The sequence below is a fragment of the Abramis brama genome (assembly GCF_963993115.1).
Source record: "Abramis brama genome assembly, chromosome: 18".
In the NCBI taxonomy this organism is placed as follows: Eukaryota; Metazoa; Chordata; class Actinopteri; order Cypriniformes; family Leuciscidae; genus Abramis; species Abramis brama.
Window position 1 is genome coordinate 25,058,698 of NC_139980.1, and position 18,247 is coordinate 25,076,944.

The following is an 18,247-nucleotide window of genomic DNA, read 5'->3' on the forward strand; positions in this document are numbered from 1 at the left end:
GAACACAACGCTTACTCTTTTGTTGGCTCATTTCTTCTCTTTTTTACTTTTTAAACTCTATATATGACTTGAGAGAAAAAGATTTGAGAAATGAGAATTTTCTGCACACTGCCTGATGAAACTAACTCCTAACAACGATCTGAGAACAGATGAGAGATAGAGAGAGTTTTGACGCACACATGCACAGAATGGTCTGAAGACAAAAGACCTGATGATGCACCTGTGGCTCATCTATTTATAGCCTCGTGTTGGGGGTGCGCGCCGATGACGTCATCGACCAAGGGTATATTACCTCCGGGTCAATTCTATTGACGTGTTACACACAATATTCACAGCTGGTCACGATTAAAGACGTTCCCAATGCGCTGAGCAGCGCAGCATCGACTGTAGCTTTCGAAAGGGAACATGAAAGACAAATGGTATCTCACAACATAATACATTAACATAATAACTATACAAGAAGAATACAGATTGAGATTTTTAAACAAACGACTACAAAATTAAGATTTTGAAAAGCAGAATGTGCAACAGAAACAAACTAACAAAAATGTATTATACGCATCCCAAAATAATTTTCTTTGTCATGAATTTGTAATTTAAGTTTATTTTCTGTCAATCATACCTCTGCATGGGTTACTGATGTTTATAGGGAGGCTTGGGTCTGTTACATTATATCCACTCTTGCACGAGCAATTGTGACTCCCAACAGTGTTGTTGCAGATTGAGTTTGGACCGCAGACCTCTGATCTCTCAATACATTCATCCACATCTTAATTAAAAGAAAGTTATGGAAAAAAGAACAGTTTGGGTCACTCATTCATACCTGAATGTCAATATATTCTTTGGCATCTTTACAACAGAATGCTTTATTTACAAAAACATTATATCCAAAGAAAAAGAATTACATGGATAAACTCATGCTAATTATTCAAGGTTAGAGTAAACAAAAATATAAATATAAAATGTACCTCTACATGTATTATTGTTGCTGATGGTGAGATTTGAGTTTGTTGCAGTGAATCCATCTAAACATGAGCAATTGTAACTTCCTATTTCATTTGTACAGTTGGAATCTGGACCACATACAGATGGACTGAACAGACATTCATTTATATCTAGAGGGAAAATCATTTAAATTTGTATTAATACATACAATTATAAACGCATAAAACATAAAAGACAAATGGTATCTCACAACATAATACATTAACATAATAACTATACAAGAAGAATACGGATTGAGAAAGTATATCAACATTTTTTTTAAACAAACAACCACAATATTAAGATTTTGAAAAGCAGCATGCACAACAGAAACAAACTAACAATTATACACCTCCCAAAACTCATTTTCTTTATCATGAATTTGTAATATAAGGTTTTTCCTGTCAATAATACCTCTGCATGTGTTATTGCTGTTTATATGGAGGTTTGGGTCTGTTACATTATATCCACTCTTGCATGAGCAATTGTTACTTAAAAATAATATCCAATGTAAAAATCACATGGATAAACTCTAGCTAATTATTCAAGGTTACAGTAAACAAATCTGAATATAAAAATGTACCTCTACATGTATTATTGATGCTGATGGTGAGATTTGAGTTTGTTGCAGTGAATCCATCGACACATGAGCAATTATAACTTCCTATTTCATTTGTGCAGTTGGAATCTGGACCACATACAGATGGACTGAAAACACATTCATCTATATCTAGAGGGGGAAAATAATTTAAATCTGTTTTAATAAATACAAATATAAACACATAAATCATGAAAGACACATGGTGTCTCACAACATAATACACTAACATAATAATTATACAAGAAGAATACAGATTGAAGAAGTATAATATCAACTTTTTAAACACAAACGACCACAAAATTAAGATTCTGAAAAGCATCATGTGCAACAGAAACAAACTTACAAAATTGTATTATACGCATCCCAAAACTAATTTTCTTTGTCATGAATTTCTAATATACATTTATTTTCTGTCAATCATACCTTTGCATGTGTTATTGCTGTTTATAGGGAGGTTTGGGTCTGTTACATTATATCCACTCATGCACGAGCAATTGTGACTCCCAACAGTGTTGTTGCAGATTGAGTTTGGACCACAGACCTCTGATCTCTCAACACATTCATCCACATCTTAATTAAAAGAAAGTTATGGGGAAAAGAACAGTTTGGGTCACTCATTCATACCTGAATGTCAATATATTCTTTGGCATCTTTACAACAGAATGCTTTATTTACAAAAACATTATATCCAAAGAAAATGAATTACATGGATAAACTCATGCTAATTATTCAAGGTTAGAGTAAACAAAAATATAAATATAAAATGTACCTCTACATGTATTATTGTTGCTGATGGTGAGATTTGAGTTTGTTGCTGTGAATCCATCTAAACATGAGCAATTGTAACTTCCTATTTCATTTGTGCAGTTGGAATCTGGACCACATACAGATGGACTGAACATACATTCATTTATATCTAGAGGGGAAAATAATTTAAATTTGTATTAATACATACAATTATAAATACATAAAACATGAAAGACAAATGGTATCTCACAACATAATACATTAACATAATAACTATACAAGAAGAATACGGATTGAGAAAGTATATCAAAATTTTTTTTTAAACAAACGACCACAAAATTAAGATTTTGAAAAGCAGCATGTACAACAGAAACAAACTAACAATTATACACCTCCCAAAACTCATTTTCTTTATCATGAATTTGTAATATAAGCTTTTTCCTGTCAATAATACCTTTGCATGTGTTATTGCTGTTTATAGGGAGGTTTGGGTTTGTTACATTATATACACTCTTGCATGAGCAATTGTGACTCCCAACAGTGTTGTTGCAGATTGAGTTTGGACCACAGACCTCTGATCTCTCTACACATTCATCCACATCTTTAGTAAATAAAGTTATGGTAAAAAGAACAGTTTGGATAAGTTTAATATCATTCCGTGTCATTGTAACAACGAAATGCTTCACTTGCAAAATGCAAAGTAAAAATTATATGGGTAAACTCTGGACGATTATGGTTATAGTAAACTCAAATCTGAACACAAAACAACATCAACATTTTTAAAACTAAGATTTTTTTGTGCTTCTTTAAACAACAGACCTCCACAACAGAACAGATACAGTTTTAAGCAACATCTCAGATTTTGTTTTTAAATAAATACATATTGGTGATGTTACTGTAACAACTTTATTTGGATTTGTTGTGTGTGTTATAAGCCAATGCTTATTTTCTGTTATGAATTTGCACTAAGAGTTTTTTTCTGTCAATCATACCTCTGCATGTGTTATTGCTGTTTATAGGGAGGTTTGGGTCTGTTACATTATATCCACTCTTGCACGAGCAATTGTAACTTAAAAATAATATCCAAAGTAAAAATCACATGGATAAACTCTAGCTAATTATTCAAGGTTACAGTAAACAAATCTAATATAAAAATGTACCTCTACATGTGTTATTGATGCTGATGGTGAGATTTGAGTTTGTTGCAGTGAATCCATCTAAACATGAGCAATTGTAACTTCCTATTTCATTTGTGCAGTTGGAATCTGGACCACATACAGATGGACTGAACAGACATTCATTTATATCTAGAGGGGAAAATAATTTAAATTTGTATTAATACATACAATTATAAACACATAAAACGTTCCGGGTTACTTGACTGTAACCTTGTTCCCTGAGAAAGCGGAACGAGATGCTGCGCTGCTCAGCGCATTTGGAAAGTCTTTAATCGTGACCAGCTGTGAATATTGTGTGTAACACGTCAATAGAATTGACCCGGAGGTAATATAGCCTCGGTCGATGACGTCATCGGCGCGCACCCGCAACACAAGGCTATAAATAGATGAGCCACAGGTGCATCATCAGGATATTTTGTCTGAAGAGCAGTCCTGGGACATCTTCAGCATGGCAAAGTAGCGCAGCATCTCGTTCCGCTTTCTCAGGCAACAAGGTTACAGTCAAGTAACCCGGAACGTTCCCTTTCGAAAGCTATAGTCAATGCTGCGTTGCTCAGAGAATACCCACGCCGCCGTGCTTGAAAATGTCTGGACCCCTACGGTTGTGCAGGTGTGCTCACAAGAATGCAAGAAGGCCTCAGACATTAGCTTGTGACGTTGACTCAAGGACATGAGAGCCCGGAGTGGCATGAACATCCAAACTATAAAATCTTATGAATGTGTGCAGAGAGGACCAACCTGCCGCATCACAAACATGCAAACACCCCTTGCCAAAGCACTAGAGGAGGCGACCCCCCTGGTGGAGTGAGCCCTAAGACCTATTGGCGAAGCTTGACTGCGCGCCTCATAGGCAAGAAAAATAGCATCCCTGACCCAATGAGACATGGTCTGCTTGGTGACAGCTGCTCCTTTGTTACTACCCCCATAACAGACGAACAGTTGCTCTGACTTACGCCACTGGATAGTGCGGTGGATGTAAGCCTTAAGAGCACGGACTGGACACAGTCTGTGAGATTTCTCCTGCTCCGGCGTTATGAATGGCGGAGGACAGAAGGCCTCGAGAGTGACAGGATGTACAGTCGAGAAAGGAACCTTAGGCAGGTAGTCAGGATGAGGATGCAAAATTACTTTCACCATTCCTGGGGCAAATTCTAAGCAGGATGGTGAGATAGACAGAGCCTGCATATCCCCAATTCTTTTCAAAGAAGTTATTGCCATGAGAAAAAAAATTTTTAGAGCCAGAAGTTTGTCAGATGCTGATTCTATAGGTTCAAAGGGGGTCTCAACCAAGACCTCGAGGACTATAGCTAAGTCCCATGAAGGGATCTTGGTTCTTACTGGAGGCCTCAGTCGCCTGGCAACCACGAATGAAGCGAGCGAGCAGAGGATGTCTCCTGAGTGGCGCCCCGTCAACCAAGGCGTGGCAAGCAGAAAGAGCGGCCACATAAACCTTGAGAGTGGCGGGGCATGTGCCTGTTGATAACTTCTCCTGCATGAAGTCCAGAACTGAAGCAGTCTGGCAGTTGACTGGATCTACATTGTGTACAACACACCACCTTTCAAAAACACCACATTTACTGGCATAACTTTGTCTAGTGGAGGAAGCCCTAGCACTTAGAATGGTCTCAATAACATCCGGTGAAAGCCCAGTGTTTCTCAATTGGTACCCATTAGGGGCCAAACATGAAGATTCCACGGATCGGGCCTGGGATGGAATATCGTGCCCTCCGCCTGAGACAGAAGGTCCCTCCTCTCCGGAATCGCCCATGGCGAGCCGTCGAGGAGAGATATTATCTCCGAGAACCACACTCTGTTCGGCCAACGTGGCGCCATCAGCAAGAGGCAAGACCCTTGTTGGCGAACTCTCGCTAGAACTTCCTGGAGCAGAGAAACTGGAGGAAACGCATACAGGCGCATTTTGGGCCATGTATGCTCCATCGCATCCAGACCCAGGGGGGCTGGGTGACTCAGAGAGAAGTAGAGGGGACATTGCGCTGTCTGTTGGGAGGCGAAGAGGTCCACCTCTGCTTCGTAAAATCTGGTCCAAATCTGTTTCACTACTTCCGGGTGGAGTTTCCATTCCCCCGTCGGTAGTTTCTGTCTGGACAGTAAATCCGCTCCCACATTCAGATGCCCTGGAATTTATACTGCCCTGAGTGACAGGAACTTGTCCTGGGCCCAGAGAAAAATCTGCCTCGCTATTCTGTTCAGATTGCGTGAGCGCAGACCTCCCTGGTGATTTATATAAGAGACTGCCGCTGTGTTGTCCATCCGCACTAGGACATGACAATCTCTCAACTGAGGGAGAAAATATTTCAGGGCCAGAAATACGGCCATCAAGCTCGAGGCAATTGATGTGCCAATCGAGCTGATGACCCTCCCATTCCCCTTGAGCTGGACGGCCACATAAGACCGCTCCTCAGCCCATCAGGGAGGCGTCTGTCATTAGCAGTCTGCGACGACATGGCTCCCCTAGAGTGGGACCCAAGGCGAGGAACCGGGGTCTGAGCCACGGAGATAGTGTACGAAGCCCGCGACACGTCACTTTTATTTGCCTTTGAGGATTGGCCCTTGGATGAAATCCTCTGGCTTTTAGCCACAACTGAAACGGTCTCATGTGCAACAGCCCCAGAGGAATCACCGTGGATGCTGAAGCCATGAAACCTAACATTTTTTGGTACTTACGAACAGTGCGATCTTAGCCTAGCCTGACTTTGCTCATGGTCTGCCGAATGGTCTCGATTCAAGCGGGAGACAGTTGTGCCCGCATCGTGATCGAATCCCACACGATCCCGAGATAAGTCGTTCTCTGAGCAGGAGAAAGAACACTTACACCTTGAGAAACTAGATGAGCTAACACAATGTCTCTATGTTGGAGCGCCATCTCTTGCGATTGTGCTAGTATTAACCAATCGTCGATGTAATTCAAAATGTGAATGCCCTGGAGCCGTAATGGAGCCAGTGCTGCATCCATGCATTTTGTGTATGTGCGGGGTGACAAGGCTAGGCTGAACGGAAGAACCCGAAATTGGTACGCTTCGCCCCCGAAAGCAAACCTCAGGAATTTCCTGTATTGTGGCAATATTTCTATGTGAAAATATGCGTCCTTCAGATCGATCGTGACGAACCAATCGTGATGTTGAATTTGCGATACGACCGTCTTGACGGTTAACATCTTGATTGGACGCACCCCCCATCCTTCTTGGGAACCAGGAAGTATTTGCTGTAATAGCTCGACTCTCTCTCTGGAAGAGGAACATGTTCTATGGCCCCTTTGCTCAGAAGAGTTTGTAGCTCTTGTGACAGTACATGATGCATCAGTTCCGGTTTCACAGAAGTGGAGACCACGCCGTTGGAACGCGGAGGACGATGAATAAATTGGATTCTGTATCCTATCTGTACTGTGCTTAATACCCACGCAGAAATGCTGTGGCAGAAGTTTCCACGCTGCCAGACTCTCTGAGAGTGGTATCAATTTTAACACTTCCTTTTGAGGGGATGTTAGATGTTCCGTGTCCTGAATGACGGCAGGAAACAATGGAACATCTAACATTTCGCTGGAAACCGCTGCCCCCCGAAGCACGAGAGGTGGCGGGGATGGAGAGGTTTTGTGAGGGTAACGGGAAGGGGCGATATGATCTTGAACGCGCCCGTCCTGCAGGGGGGGCTACCCCCACCAGACTGGGCGCCAGACCATCAGGACTTCCTCTTTCTATTAATAATAGTCCTGAGGTCTGGCTTGGGAGGTTGCTGAGCGCGACAAGCCTGTCCCCAATCCTTACGAGGGGGAGCACGGTCCGCCACGCTCTGCTTCTTAACCTCCCTGGCTTTTGAAGGACCGGGGTGAGGTTGGGTGGCCGATGGCCCCTCCCCTTGAGTGCGGCGAGGAAGGAACTGAACGAATGCTTCTTCATGTTTCTTCACCTCTTTGAATCTGGTAACGACAGTTTTGACGGAGTCGCCAAACAGTCCAGAGGGAGAAACAGGGGAATCTAATAGAAACAGACAATCTTTTTCTTTGATACCCGTTAAATTAAGCCACAGGTGCAGACAGATCTGTGGCTCGATGAAGCTCAGAGAACGCTTCCTCGTCGATGGTACTGCCCGCACTCAAATCCTTCAACAGGTCAGCCTGGTACGCCTGTAACACTGCCATAGTGTGCAGCGCAGCACCAGCCTGACCTGCAGCTTGGTAAGCTTTACCCACAAGCGCTGATGTTTTTCTACATGGCTTCGTGAGGAGGGTAGGTTTCTTAATCGAAGATGCCGATTCGGGCGAGATAGCTCGCGAGCGTCTCTTCAACCCGAGGCATCTCCGAATACCCCCGGGACTTCGCACCCACGATAGTCGAAAAAGTCGACGTCGAGGGCACAAAAACACGAGAAGTATATGGTTTACTCCATGACTTAGACAGCTCATCATGGAGGTCCTCGAAGAAGGGGAGAGACTGATGTTGTGGTCTCTCCCCCCTGCCACCGGACAGAAACCTATCCTCTAGCTTACTACGTTTGGGGGTCTCTTGTTCGCGTGGCCAGTCAAGCTGTAACCTGTCCACCGCGTGAGTAACCACCTTGAGTAATTCCTTGACTGATCTTTTTTCGTGAGAGAAATGCTCAGAGGTAGGCTGCTCGTGGTCCGTAGACCCAAGAGATATATCATCCCCCTCGTGAACCGAAGAAGCACCGGAGTGCGCTTCGAGATCACGAGAAGGGACGTGTGGATCAGGTGACTGAGCAAGCGAAAGGGACGGACCCGTCTCTTGCTCGTCACACAGATCCATGCGAGAGCCCCACAATGGTAATGTGGGTGCGGTCTGGAAATAGTTCAGACGAGAGCGCAGCATATTCACTGTGAACAGTTCACAATGCTCGCACTCGCCTTTCTCTAATGGCAGAACCGCGTGCTCTTCCCCCAAACAAACAAAACAGTAATCGTGTGTATCCAGCTCAGAAATGGGACGGGAGCATGGAGGAACACAACGCTTACTCTTTTGTTGGCTCATTTCTTCTCTTTTTTACTTTTTAAACTCTATATATGACTTGAGAGAAAAAGATTTGAGAAATGAGAATTTTCTGCACACTGCCTGATGAAACTAACTCCTAACAAAGATCTGAGAACAGATGAGAGATAGAGAGTTTTGACGCACACATGCACAGAATGGTCTGAAGACAAAAGACCTGATGATGCACCTGTGGCTCATCTATTTATAGCCTCGTGTTGCGGGTGCGCGCCGATGACGTCATCGACCAAGGGTATATTACCTCCGGGTCAATTCTATTGACGTGTTACACACAATATTCACAGCTAGTCACGATTAAAGAAGTTCCCAATGTGCTGAGCAGCGCAGCATCGACTGTAGCTTTCGAAAGGGAACATGAAAGACAAATGGTATCTCACAACATAATACATTAACATAATAACTATACAAGAAGAATACAGATTGAGAAAGTATATCAATTTTTTTTTAAAACAAACGACTACAAAATTAAGATTTTGAAAAGCAGCATGTGCAACAGAAACAAACTAACAAAAATGTATTATACGCATCCCAAAACTAATTTTCTTTGTCATGAATTTGTAATATAAGTTTATTTTCTGTCAATCATACCTCTGCATGGGTTACTGATGTTTATAGGGAGGCTTGGGTCCGTTATATTATATCCACTCTTGCAAGAGCAATTGTGACTCCCAACAGTGTTGTTGCAGACTGAGTTTGGACCGCAGACCTCTGATCTCTCAATACATTCATCCACATCTTAATTAAAAGAAAGTTATGGAAAAAAGAACAGTTTGGGTCACTCATTCATACCTGAATGTCAATATATTCTTTGGCATCTTTACAACAGAATGCTTTATTTACAAAAACATTATATCCAAAGAAAAAGAATTACATGGATAAACTCATGCTAATTATTCAAGGTTAGAGTAAACAAAAATAAAAATATAAAATGTACCTCTACATGTATTATTGTTGCTGATGGTGAGATTTGAGTTTGTTGCAGTGAATCCATCTAAACATGAGCAATTGTAACTTCCTATTTCATTTGTACAGTTGGAATCTGGACCACATACAGATGGACTGAACAGACATTCATTTATATCTAGAGGGGAAAATCATTTAAATTTGTATTAATACATACAATTATAAACGCATAAAACATGAAAGACAAATGGTATCTCACAACATAATACATTAAGATAATAACTATACAAGAAGAATACGGATTGAGAAAGTATATCAACATTTTTTTTAAACAAACAACCACAAAATTAAGATTTTGAAAAGCAGCATGTACAACAGAAACAAACTAACAATTATACACCTCCTTAAACTCATTTTCTTTATCATGAATTTGTAATATAAGCTTTTTCCTGTCAATAATACCTCTGCATGTGTTATTGCTGTTTATATGGAGGTTTGGGTCTGTTACATTATATCCACTCTTGCATGAGCAATTGTAACTTAAAAATAATATCCAAAGTAAAAATCACATGGATAAACTCTAGCTAATTATTCAAGGTTACAGTAAACAAATCTGAATATAAAAATGTACCTCTACATGTATTATTGTTGCTGATGGTGAGATTTGAGTTTGTTACAGTGAATCCATCCACACACGAGCAATTGTAACTTCCTATTTCATTTGTACAGTTGGAATCTGGACCACATACAGAAGGACTGAAAACACATTCATCTATATCTAGAGGGGGAAAATAATTTAAATCTGTTTTAATAAATACAAATATAAACACATAAAACATGAAAGACAAATGGTGTCTCACAACATAATACACTAACATAATAACTAGATGTACCGTACAAAATATGACCGCCGCTCAGGCCTGCACTGGCTTTCCACAAAAATAAATGACGTGGAGCAATTTGGCTGTATTGCGTGTTTATGTATACAAGTTGTATATTTTAAAAGACTGTCTGGAGTATTCCTGTGGATCATGGATAATTTAGAGTTTTGTAATTATTTGCCATTACTATTTAAGTTTTATATCAAAAGTCATTAGTTTAGACACTTAACATCCATAATGTGAAAACGTCACATCCATAACAGTGGTTAACAGTAAAAAGCAACTGAAGTGCCCTTGAGCAAGGCACCTAACCCCTCACTGCTCCCCGAGCGCCGCTGTTGTTGCAGGCAGCTCACTGCGCCGAGATTAGTGTGTGCTTCACCTCACTGTGTGTTCACTGTGTGCTGAGTGTGTTTCACTAATTCACGGATTGGGATAAATGCAGAGACCAAATTTCCCTCACGGGATCAAAATAGTATATATACTTATACTTATACATACTAAGTATGAAAAATCTGTGTTTTTTTTTTTCAAAGGACCCTCCCATTCAATTTATACAAACCTCTACCAAACGGTTGAGGTGCCTGTTGATGGTAAAAGTCTGTTATCTGACTTTGGCATGGGTTTTACTGAAATAAAAAAAAAAATTTCCCCAAAAAAGTGGTTTTATCTTGTAGCCCTGGTCCCAGAGTTTTAAAAAAACAATGTTAACAAAATTAAACTCATTCCCACTGTACCTAGTAGAACACTTAAGTAAATGTCCCATTGAAATTAATGGGATTTTATGGATTTAGGTGAAGAAAGTGTACACATAATACATTTTGGTCTGTACCATGAAGAGAAAACTGATTCAACTATATAAACTATATATTTTCTGAAAGCGTAGACTCTCAGGATGTGATCTAACATGGCATGAAACATGTCCCACCCACGTCATTAGTATACTGCCCAAGCATAACACATTGGGTATTGGTAAATCGGGTATATGGCTGATACCTAAAAAAAGTAGTAGTATGTGCATGTCTGTCTGTGTGTGTGTGTGTGTATGTGTGTGTGTTTGTGTATGTGTGTGTCTGTGTGTGTCTGTGCATGTATGTGTGTGTGCGTACATGTGTGTGCGCGTGTGTGTTTGTGTGTGTGTGTCTGTGCATGTAGATTTGTATGTGTGTGTATGGGTGTGTGTCTGTGCCTGTGGATGTCAGTGTGTGTGCATGCTTGCGTTTGTTTGTATTCCTGCATGTGTGTGTGACAGTATCATCCTAAACCAGCAACCCTTCGCTCAACAGCACCATCTACAGGCCGATGAGTGTACAGTCACTAAATGTGCACATAAATGAATTTATTTTATACCCCCCCATGGATGAAATTCTACGAAACTTAGCATACCCCCAGAGGATGTCAAGTTAATCATACACATGAAATATGGTGCAGTTCTGAACATCTCCACTGAAGATAGGGGTGATTAAAGCAGAATAATATTGCATTTTAATTTTTTATGGGAGGGGCGCAAATCACAAATGAGTGATTATGGGCTAGGTTGATGTGGGCCCTTAAGACCAACATACCATAAAAATTTCTTCATCCTCGGTTCCACGGTTCAAGTAGTTATTTAGGAAAAACTGGGTTTTTTTGGGTTTGGGGGGGCCCAGCGCGGGGGGGAGTGGCCCCCGGGGACCAAACGAAATTTTTCCGTAAAAGTCTAGTGGGGCTACATGCCCACCAAATTTCATGTTCCCCGGTGTTTCGGTGTCCCTGGTATCGTTGACGGAAAATTCAGTAGATTGACGGGAAAAAAAAACTAAAAAACTTTGACAATCGATTATGGGCTAGGTTGATGTGGGCCCTTAAGACCAACATACTTTGCAAATTTCTTCATCCTCGGTGCCACGGTTCAGGTAGTTATTTAGGAAAAACTGCATTTTTTGGGTTTGGGGGGGCCCAGCGCGGGGGGGGGGGTGGCCCCCGGGGACCAAACGAAATTTTTCCGTAAAAGTCTAGTGGGGCTACATGCTCACCAAATTTCATGTTCCCCGGTGTTTCAGTGTCCCTGGTATCGTTGACGGAAAATTCAGTAGATTGACGAAAAAAAAAAAAAAAAAAAACTTTGACAATCCCTATATGAGCGCTCTCGCTAGCTATGCTAGCGGCGGTCATAATAATATTGCATTTTAATTTTTTATGGGAGGGGCGCAAATCACAAATGACTGATTATGGGCTAGGTTGATGTGGGCCCTTAAGAGCAACATACCATCAAAATTTCTTCATCCTCGGTGCCACGGTTCAGGTAGTTATTTAGGAAAAACTGCATTTTTTGGGTTTGGGGGGGGGGCCCAGCGCGGGGGGGGAGGGGCCCCCCGGGACCAAACGAAATTTTTCCGTAAAAGTCTAGTGGGGCTACATGCCCACCAAATTTCATGTTCCCCGGTGTTTCGGTGTCCCTGGTATCGTTGACGAAAAATTCACGGGGGTCCCAGCGCGGGGGGGGGAGTGGCCCCCGGGGACCAAATGAAATGTTTCCGTAAAAGTCTAGTGGGGCTACATGCCCACCAAATTTCATGTTCCCCGGTGTTTCGGTGTCCCTGGTATCGTTGACGAAAAATTCACGGGGGGCCCAGCGCGGGGGGGGAGTGGCCTCTGGGGACCAAACGAAATTTTTCCGTAAAAGTCTAGTGGGGCTACATGCCCACCAAATTTCATGTTCCCCGGTGTTTCGGTGTCCCTGGTATCGTTGACGAAAAATTCACGGGGGCCCCAGCGCGGGGGGGGAAGTGGCCCCCGGGGACCAAACGAAATTTTTCCGTAAAAGTCTAGTGGGGCTACATGCCCACCAAATGTCATGTTCCCCCGTGTTTCGGTGTCCCTGGTATCGTTGACGAAAAATTCACGGGGGGCCCAGCGCGGGGGGGGGGAGTGGCCCCCGGGGACCAAACGAAATTTTTCCGTAAAAGTCTAGTGGGGCTACATGCCCACCAAATTTCATTTCATGATTCTCCGGTGTTTCGGTGTCCCTGGTATCGTTGACGAAAAATTCACGGGGGGCCCAGCGCGGGGGGGGAGTGGCCCCCGGGGACCAAACGAAATTTTTCCGTAAAAGTCTAGTGGGGCTACATGCCCACCAAATTTCATGTTCCCCGGTGTTTCGGTGTCCCTGGTATCGTTGACGAAAAATTCACGGGGGCCCCAGCGCGGGGGGAGAAGTGGCCCCCGGGGACCAAACGAAATTTTTCCGTAAAAGTCTAGTAGACCAACATACCATAAAAAATTCTTCATCCTCGGTGCCACGGTTCAGGTAGTTATTTAGGAAAAACTGCATTTTTTTGGGTTTGGGGGGGCCCAGCGCGGGGGGGGAGTGGCCCCCGGGGACCAAACGAAATTTTTCCGTACAAGTCTAGTGGGGCTACATGCCCACCAAATTTCATGCTCCCCGGTGTTTCGGTGTCCCTGGTATCGTTGACGGAAAATTCAGTAAGGTGACGAAAAAAAAAAAAAAAAAAAACTTTGACAATCCCTATATGACCGCTTTCGCTAGCTACGCTAGCGGCGGTCATAATTATACAAGAAGAATACAGATTGAAAAACTATAATATCAACTTTTTAAACACAAACGACCACAAAATTAAGATTTTGAAAAGCATCATGTGCAACAGAAACAAACTAACAAAAATGTATTATACGCATCCCAAAACGAAGTTTCTTTGTCATGAATTTGTAATATAAGTTTATTTTCTGTCAATCATACCTCTGCATGTGTTATTGCTGTTTATAGGGAGGTTTGGGTCTGTTACATTATATCCACTCTTGCATGAGCAATTGTGACTCCCAACAGTGTTGTTGCAGATTGAGTTTGGACCGCAGACCTCTGATCTCTCGACACATTCATCCACATCTTAATTAAAAGAAAGTTATGGGAAAAAGAACAGTTTGGGTCACTCATTCATACCTGAATGTCAATATATTCTTTGGCATCTTTACAACAGAATGCTTTATTTACAAAAACATTATATCCAAAGAAAATGAATTACATGGATAAACTCATGCTAATTATTCAAGGTTAGAGTAAACAAAAATATAAATATAAAATGTACCTCTACATGTATTATTGTTGCTGATGGTGAGATTTGAGTTTGTTGCAGTGAATCCATCCAAACATGAGCAATTGTAACTTCCTATTTCATTTGTACAGTTGGAATCTGGACCACATACAGATGGACTGAACAGACATTCATTTATATCTAGAGGGGAAAATCATTTAAATTTGTATTAATACATACAATTATGAACACATAAAACATGAAGGACAAATGGTATCTCACAACATAATACATTAACATAATAACTATACAAGAAGAATACGGATTGAGAAAGTATATCAACATTTTTTTTTAAACAAACGACCACAAAATTAAGATTTTGAAAAGCAGCATGTACAACAGAAACAAACTAACAATTATACACCTCCCAAAACTCATTTTCTTTATCATGAATTTGTAATATAAGCTTTTTCCTGTCAATAATACCTTTGCATGTGTTATTGCTGTTTATAGGGAGGTTTGGGTCTGTTACATTATATCCACTCTTGCATGAGCAATTGTAACTCCCAACAGTGTTGTTGCAGATTGAGTTTGGACCGCAGACCTCTGATCTCTCTACACATTCATCCACATCTTTAGTAAAATAAAGTTATGGTAAAAAGAACAGTTTGGATAAGTTTAATATAATTCTGTGTCATTGTAACAACAAAATGCTTCACTTGCAAAATGCAAAGTAAAAATTATATGGGTAAACTCTGGACAATTATGCAACGTTATAGTAAACTCAAATCTGAACACAAAACAACATCAACATTTTTAAAACTACATTTTGGTGATGTTACTGTAAAAACTTTATTTGGATTTGTTGTGTGTGTTATAAGGCAATGCTTATTTTCTGTTGTGAATTTGCACTAATAGTTTTTTCTGTCAATCATACCTCTGCATGTGCTATTGCTGTTTATATGGAGGTTTGGGTCTGTTACATTATATCAACTCTTGCATGAGCAATTGTAACTTAAAAATAATATCCAAAGTAAAAATCACATGGATAAACTGTAGCTAATTATTCAAGGTTACAGTAAACAAATCTGAATATAAAAATGTACCTCTACATGTGTTATTGATGCTGATGGTGAGATTTGAGTTTGTTACAGTGAATCCATCGACACATGAGCAATTGTAACTTCCTATTTCATTTGTACAGTTGGAATCTGGACCACATACAGATGGACTGAAAACACATTCATCTATATCTAGAGGGGGAAAATAATTTAAATTTGTTTTAATAAATACAAATATAACCAACATCAGTCGGGTTCTGACGTCAACCCGACTTTCATTTCCAACCAAAATCAAAACCCTGCAACCAAAATCATCCCCTGACTCACGTTACTACTTTCTACTCAAGGACCTTGACAGAAAAGTAATGGAGTAAAAAGTACGATATTTGTCTTTCAAATGTAGTGAAGTTAAAGCAAAAAGTTTCCATAAAAAAATAATACTCAAGTAAGATACTCAAAAAGTGTACTTAAGTACAGTACTCAAGTAAATGTACTTTGTTATGGTCCACCTCTGCTTGAAGGTGATTGGGCTCTCAGGCGAGATCCCAATTCGTCAGTCAATGACAATTAACGTGAAGGTGACTGATTGATAGGGAACTGAGAAAGAACAATATCAGCATTTTTAAATCTAAGATTTGTACAAATAAGTAGAAATCCAAAAGAGTTTGATTATGTCTAAAATATTGTTAAAAGGGGTGGTTGATTATGATTTCACTTTTTAAACTTTAGTTAGTGTGTAATGTTGCTGTTTGAGCATAAACAACATCTGCAAAGTTACAATGCTCAAAGTTCAAAGCAAAGGGAGATATTTGCTTTTAAAGAATTTGCTTCTTAAGGACTACTACAAACGTCTGGTAGGGACTACACGGCATTCCTCCAGGGTTAGTGACATCTTGAACCCTAAAATTTACATAAACCCCGCCCCCTGAACATGATTTATAGATTACCAAGACAAAATATGCTAATCAATGACTAGAAGATAACTACACATAAGCTACATAAATTCATCAACTAACCATTCAGAAATGTCCTGTTGCATTCTGTATGTTGTCACTTCTTTTTGAGTTTCTCCATCATTGTCTGAATCCGGTTTGAACATAAAAGGCTAAAAGTTTTTGAAAATTTCAGTGCATGTGTGTGTGAGTGCAAGCTCTTGAAGCTCCGCCCTCTGTGCCACGAGCAGCAGCTCATTTGCATTTAAAGGAACAGACACAAAACGGTGCGTTTTTGCTCACCCTCAAAAAGTGACAATTTTAACATGCTACAGTATATAAAATATCTGTGGGGCATTTTGAGCTAAAACTTCAAATTCACACTCTGGGGACATCAAAGACTTATTTTACATCTTGTGAAAAGGGCATTATACCACCCCTTTAAAGAAAATTAACAAGAATGTAAAACAATTTGAGCTTATGCATGTCCAAAAACACTTGCATACAATAACATAGCAAAAAAATAACATGCACTGAGATGAAAATAATAACTGGGGAAATGTGGAAAACTCCCAAAAAAGTTTTTTGAAAATCTTCATGCAACAGACATCCACATCAAACATTTACAGCTTTAAGCAACATCTCAGATTTTGTTTTAGAATACACAGTGTTAACACTAATAAAACAAACTAATTATAAAAAAAAGAGTTATTACCCTCCCAATACTCCTTTTCTTTGTCATGAATTTATTTGCAATAAGTGCTTTAGCTGTCAATCATACCGTTGCATGTGTTATTGCTGTTTATAGGGAGGTTTGGGTCTGTTACATTATATCCACTCTTGCACGAGCAATTGTAACTCCTAACAGTGTTGTTGCAGATTGAGTTTGGACCGCAGACCTCTGATCTCTCTACACATTCATCCACATCTATCTATAAATTACAGAAATGTATGTCTGTCTGTCTGTCAGTCAGTATGTCTGTTATTCGCATATCTCTCGAACCGTTAGTCCGATGGATTTCAAACTTGACAGGTGTCTCGCTACGGGCACAAGTAAGTGCAGTGACAAGTTTTATGTTGTTTGGATTAGAAATGCAAAAGATATCGTTAAATATATTGGTAAAAGAAGCACTTAGAAGGCTGTGGTTGTCTCAGTCAAAGAAGCCCCAAGAAGGTTGTGATTTAAAAATAAACCACAACCTATTCATAAGACATAAAAATGACCTATGGAAAAATGTTGAGATTCTTCGTCCAACAGAAAACATGAGGATCACTCAAGCTGCTGGAGATCAACAAACAGAAGCAGATTTTGCCAAATTCCTTTTGAACCTTGGTGAGGGGGAAATTCCGGTGGTTCCAGAAGAGGGTGAATTTGCAATTGAGCTCAATTAATTACTATCAATTTCTGGCAAGAAACTTGAGGACATTGTCAATTGGGTATATGATGACATGACAGTCAACATTTCCAATCCAAAGTGGCTATGTGAACGTGTCATACTGTGCCCAACCAACTCTGAAGTTGACAAAGTGAATGAATATATGACAAAGAATTTTCCTGGAGAAGAGCATGTTTGCAACAGTGTGGACACTGCAGAATCTGAGGGTCACCATATGTACCCAAATGAGTTTCTAAATACCCTCTGCCCATCTGGTATGCCTCCCCATCGCATCACTTTAAAGGTGGGAATGGTGATCATGCTATTTCGAAACTTCGACCAACAAAATGGACACTGCAATGGATAGAGATACATCATTGAACAAATCCTGCCTCATCTGTGATCGGTGTCAATGCTAGACGCACATTACTCATTCCACGCATCATCCTCATCCCATCTGACAACATATTTCCATTCACCCTGCGACGTAGGCAGTTTCCGGTGAGACCCTGCTTTGCCATGACAGTGAATA

The 18,247-nt window shown here is 40.6% G+C and overlaps 3 protein-coding genes across 3 annotated transcripts in view; all 3 read right to left on the reverse strand.

Moving 5' to 3' along the window:
• The window catches only part of LOC311068336 (uncharacterized protein), a gene marked incomplete at its 5' end in the record, with an annotated part of 67,054 nt that extends 64,985 nt beyond the window's left edge, over positions 1 to 2,069 (reverse strand). The window contains 3 exons of the mRNA XM_084090719.1: positions 623 to 769; positions 969 to 1,073; positions 2,009 to 2,069. Of these exons, the coding sequence (XP_083946845.1) occupies positions 623 to 769; positions 969 to 1,073; positions 2,009 to 2,069 (313 nt within the window). The remainder of the gene's footprint in view (positions 1 to 622; positions 770 to 968; positions 1,074 to 2,008) is intronic.
• A 584-nt stretch (positions 2,070 to 2,653) lies between these two features.
• On the reverse strand, positions 2,654 to 18,236 carry LOC311068337 (uncharacterized protein; the record flags this gene model as incomplete). The annotated part of the gene is made up of 8 exons (XM_084090720.1): positions 2,654 to 3,639; positions 9,120 to 9,266; positions 9,466 to 9,612; positions 10,066 to 10,212; positions 14,055 to 14,201; positions 14,401 to 14,547; positions 14,833 to 14,979; positions 18,146 to 18,236. The coding sequence occupies 8 exons, from the start codon at positions 18,234 to 18,236 to the stop codon at positions 3,476 to 3,478; spliced, it is 1,137 nt and encodes a 378-aa protein (XP_083946846.1). The 3' UTR covers positions 2,654 to 3,475.
• Positions 17,121 to 18,247, reverse strand: part of LOC311068197 (uncharacterized protein) — a 39,173-nt gene continuing 38,046 nt past the window's right edge. The window contains exon 49 of the mRNA XM_084090494.1: positions 17,121 to 17,302. The gene's annotated coding sequence lies outside the window, so the exon portion shown is untranslated. The remainder of the gene's footprint in view (positions 17,303 to 18,247) is intronic.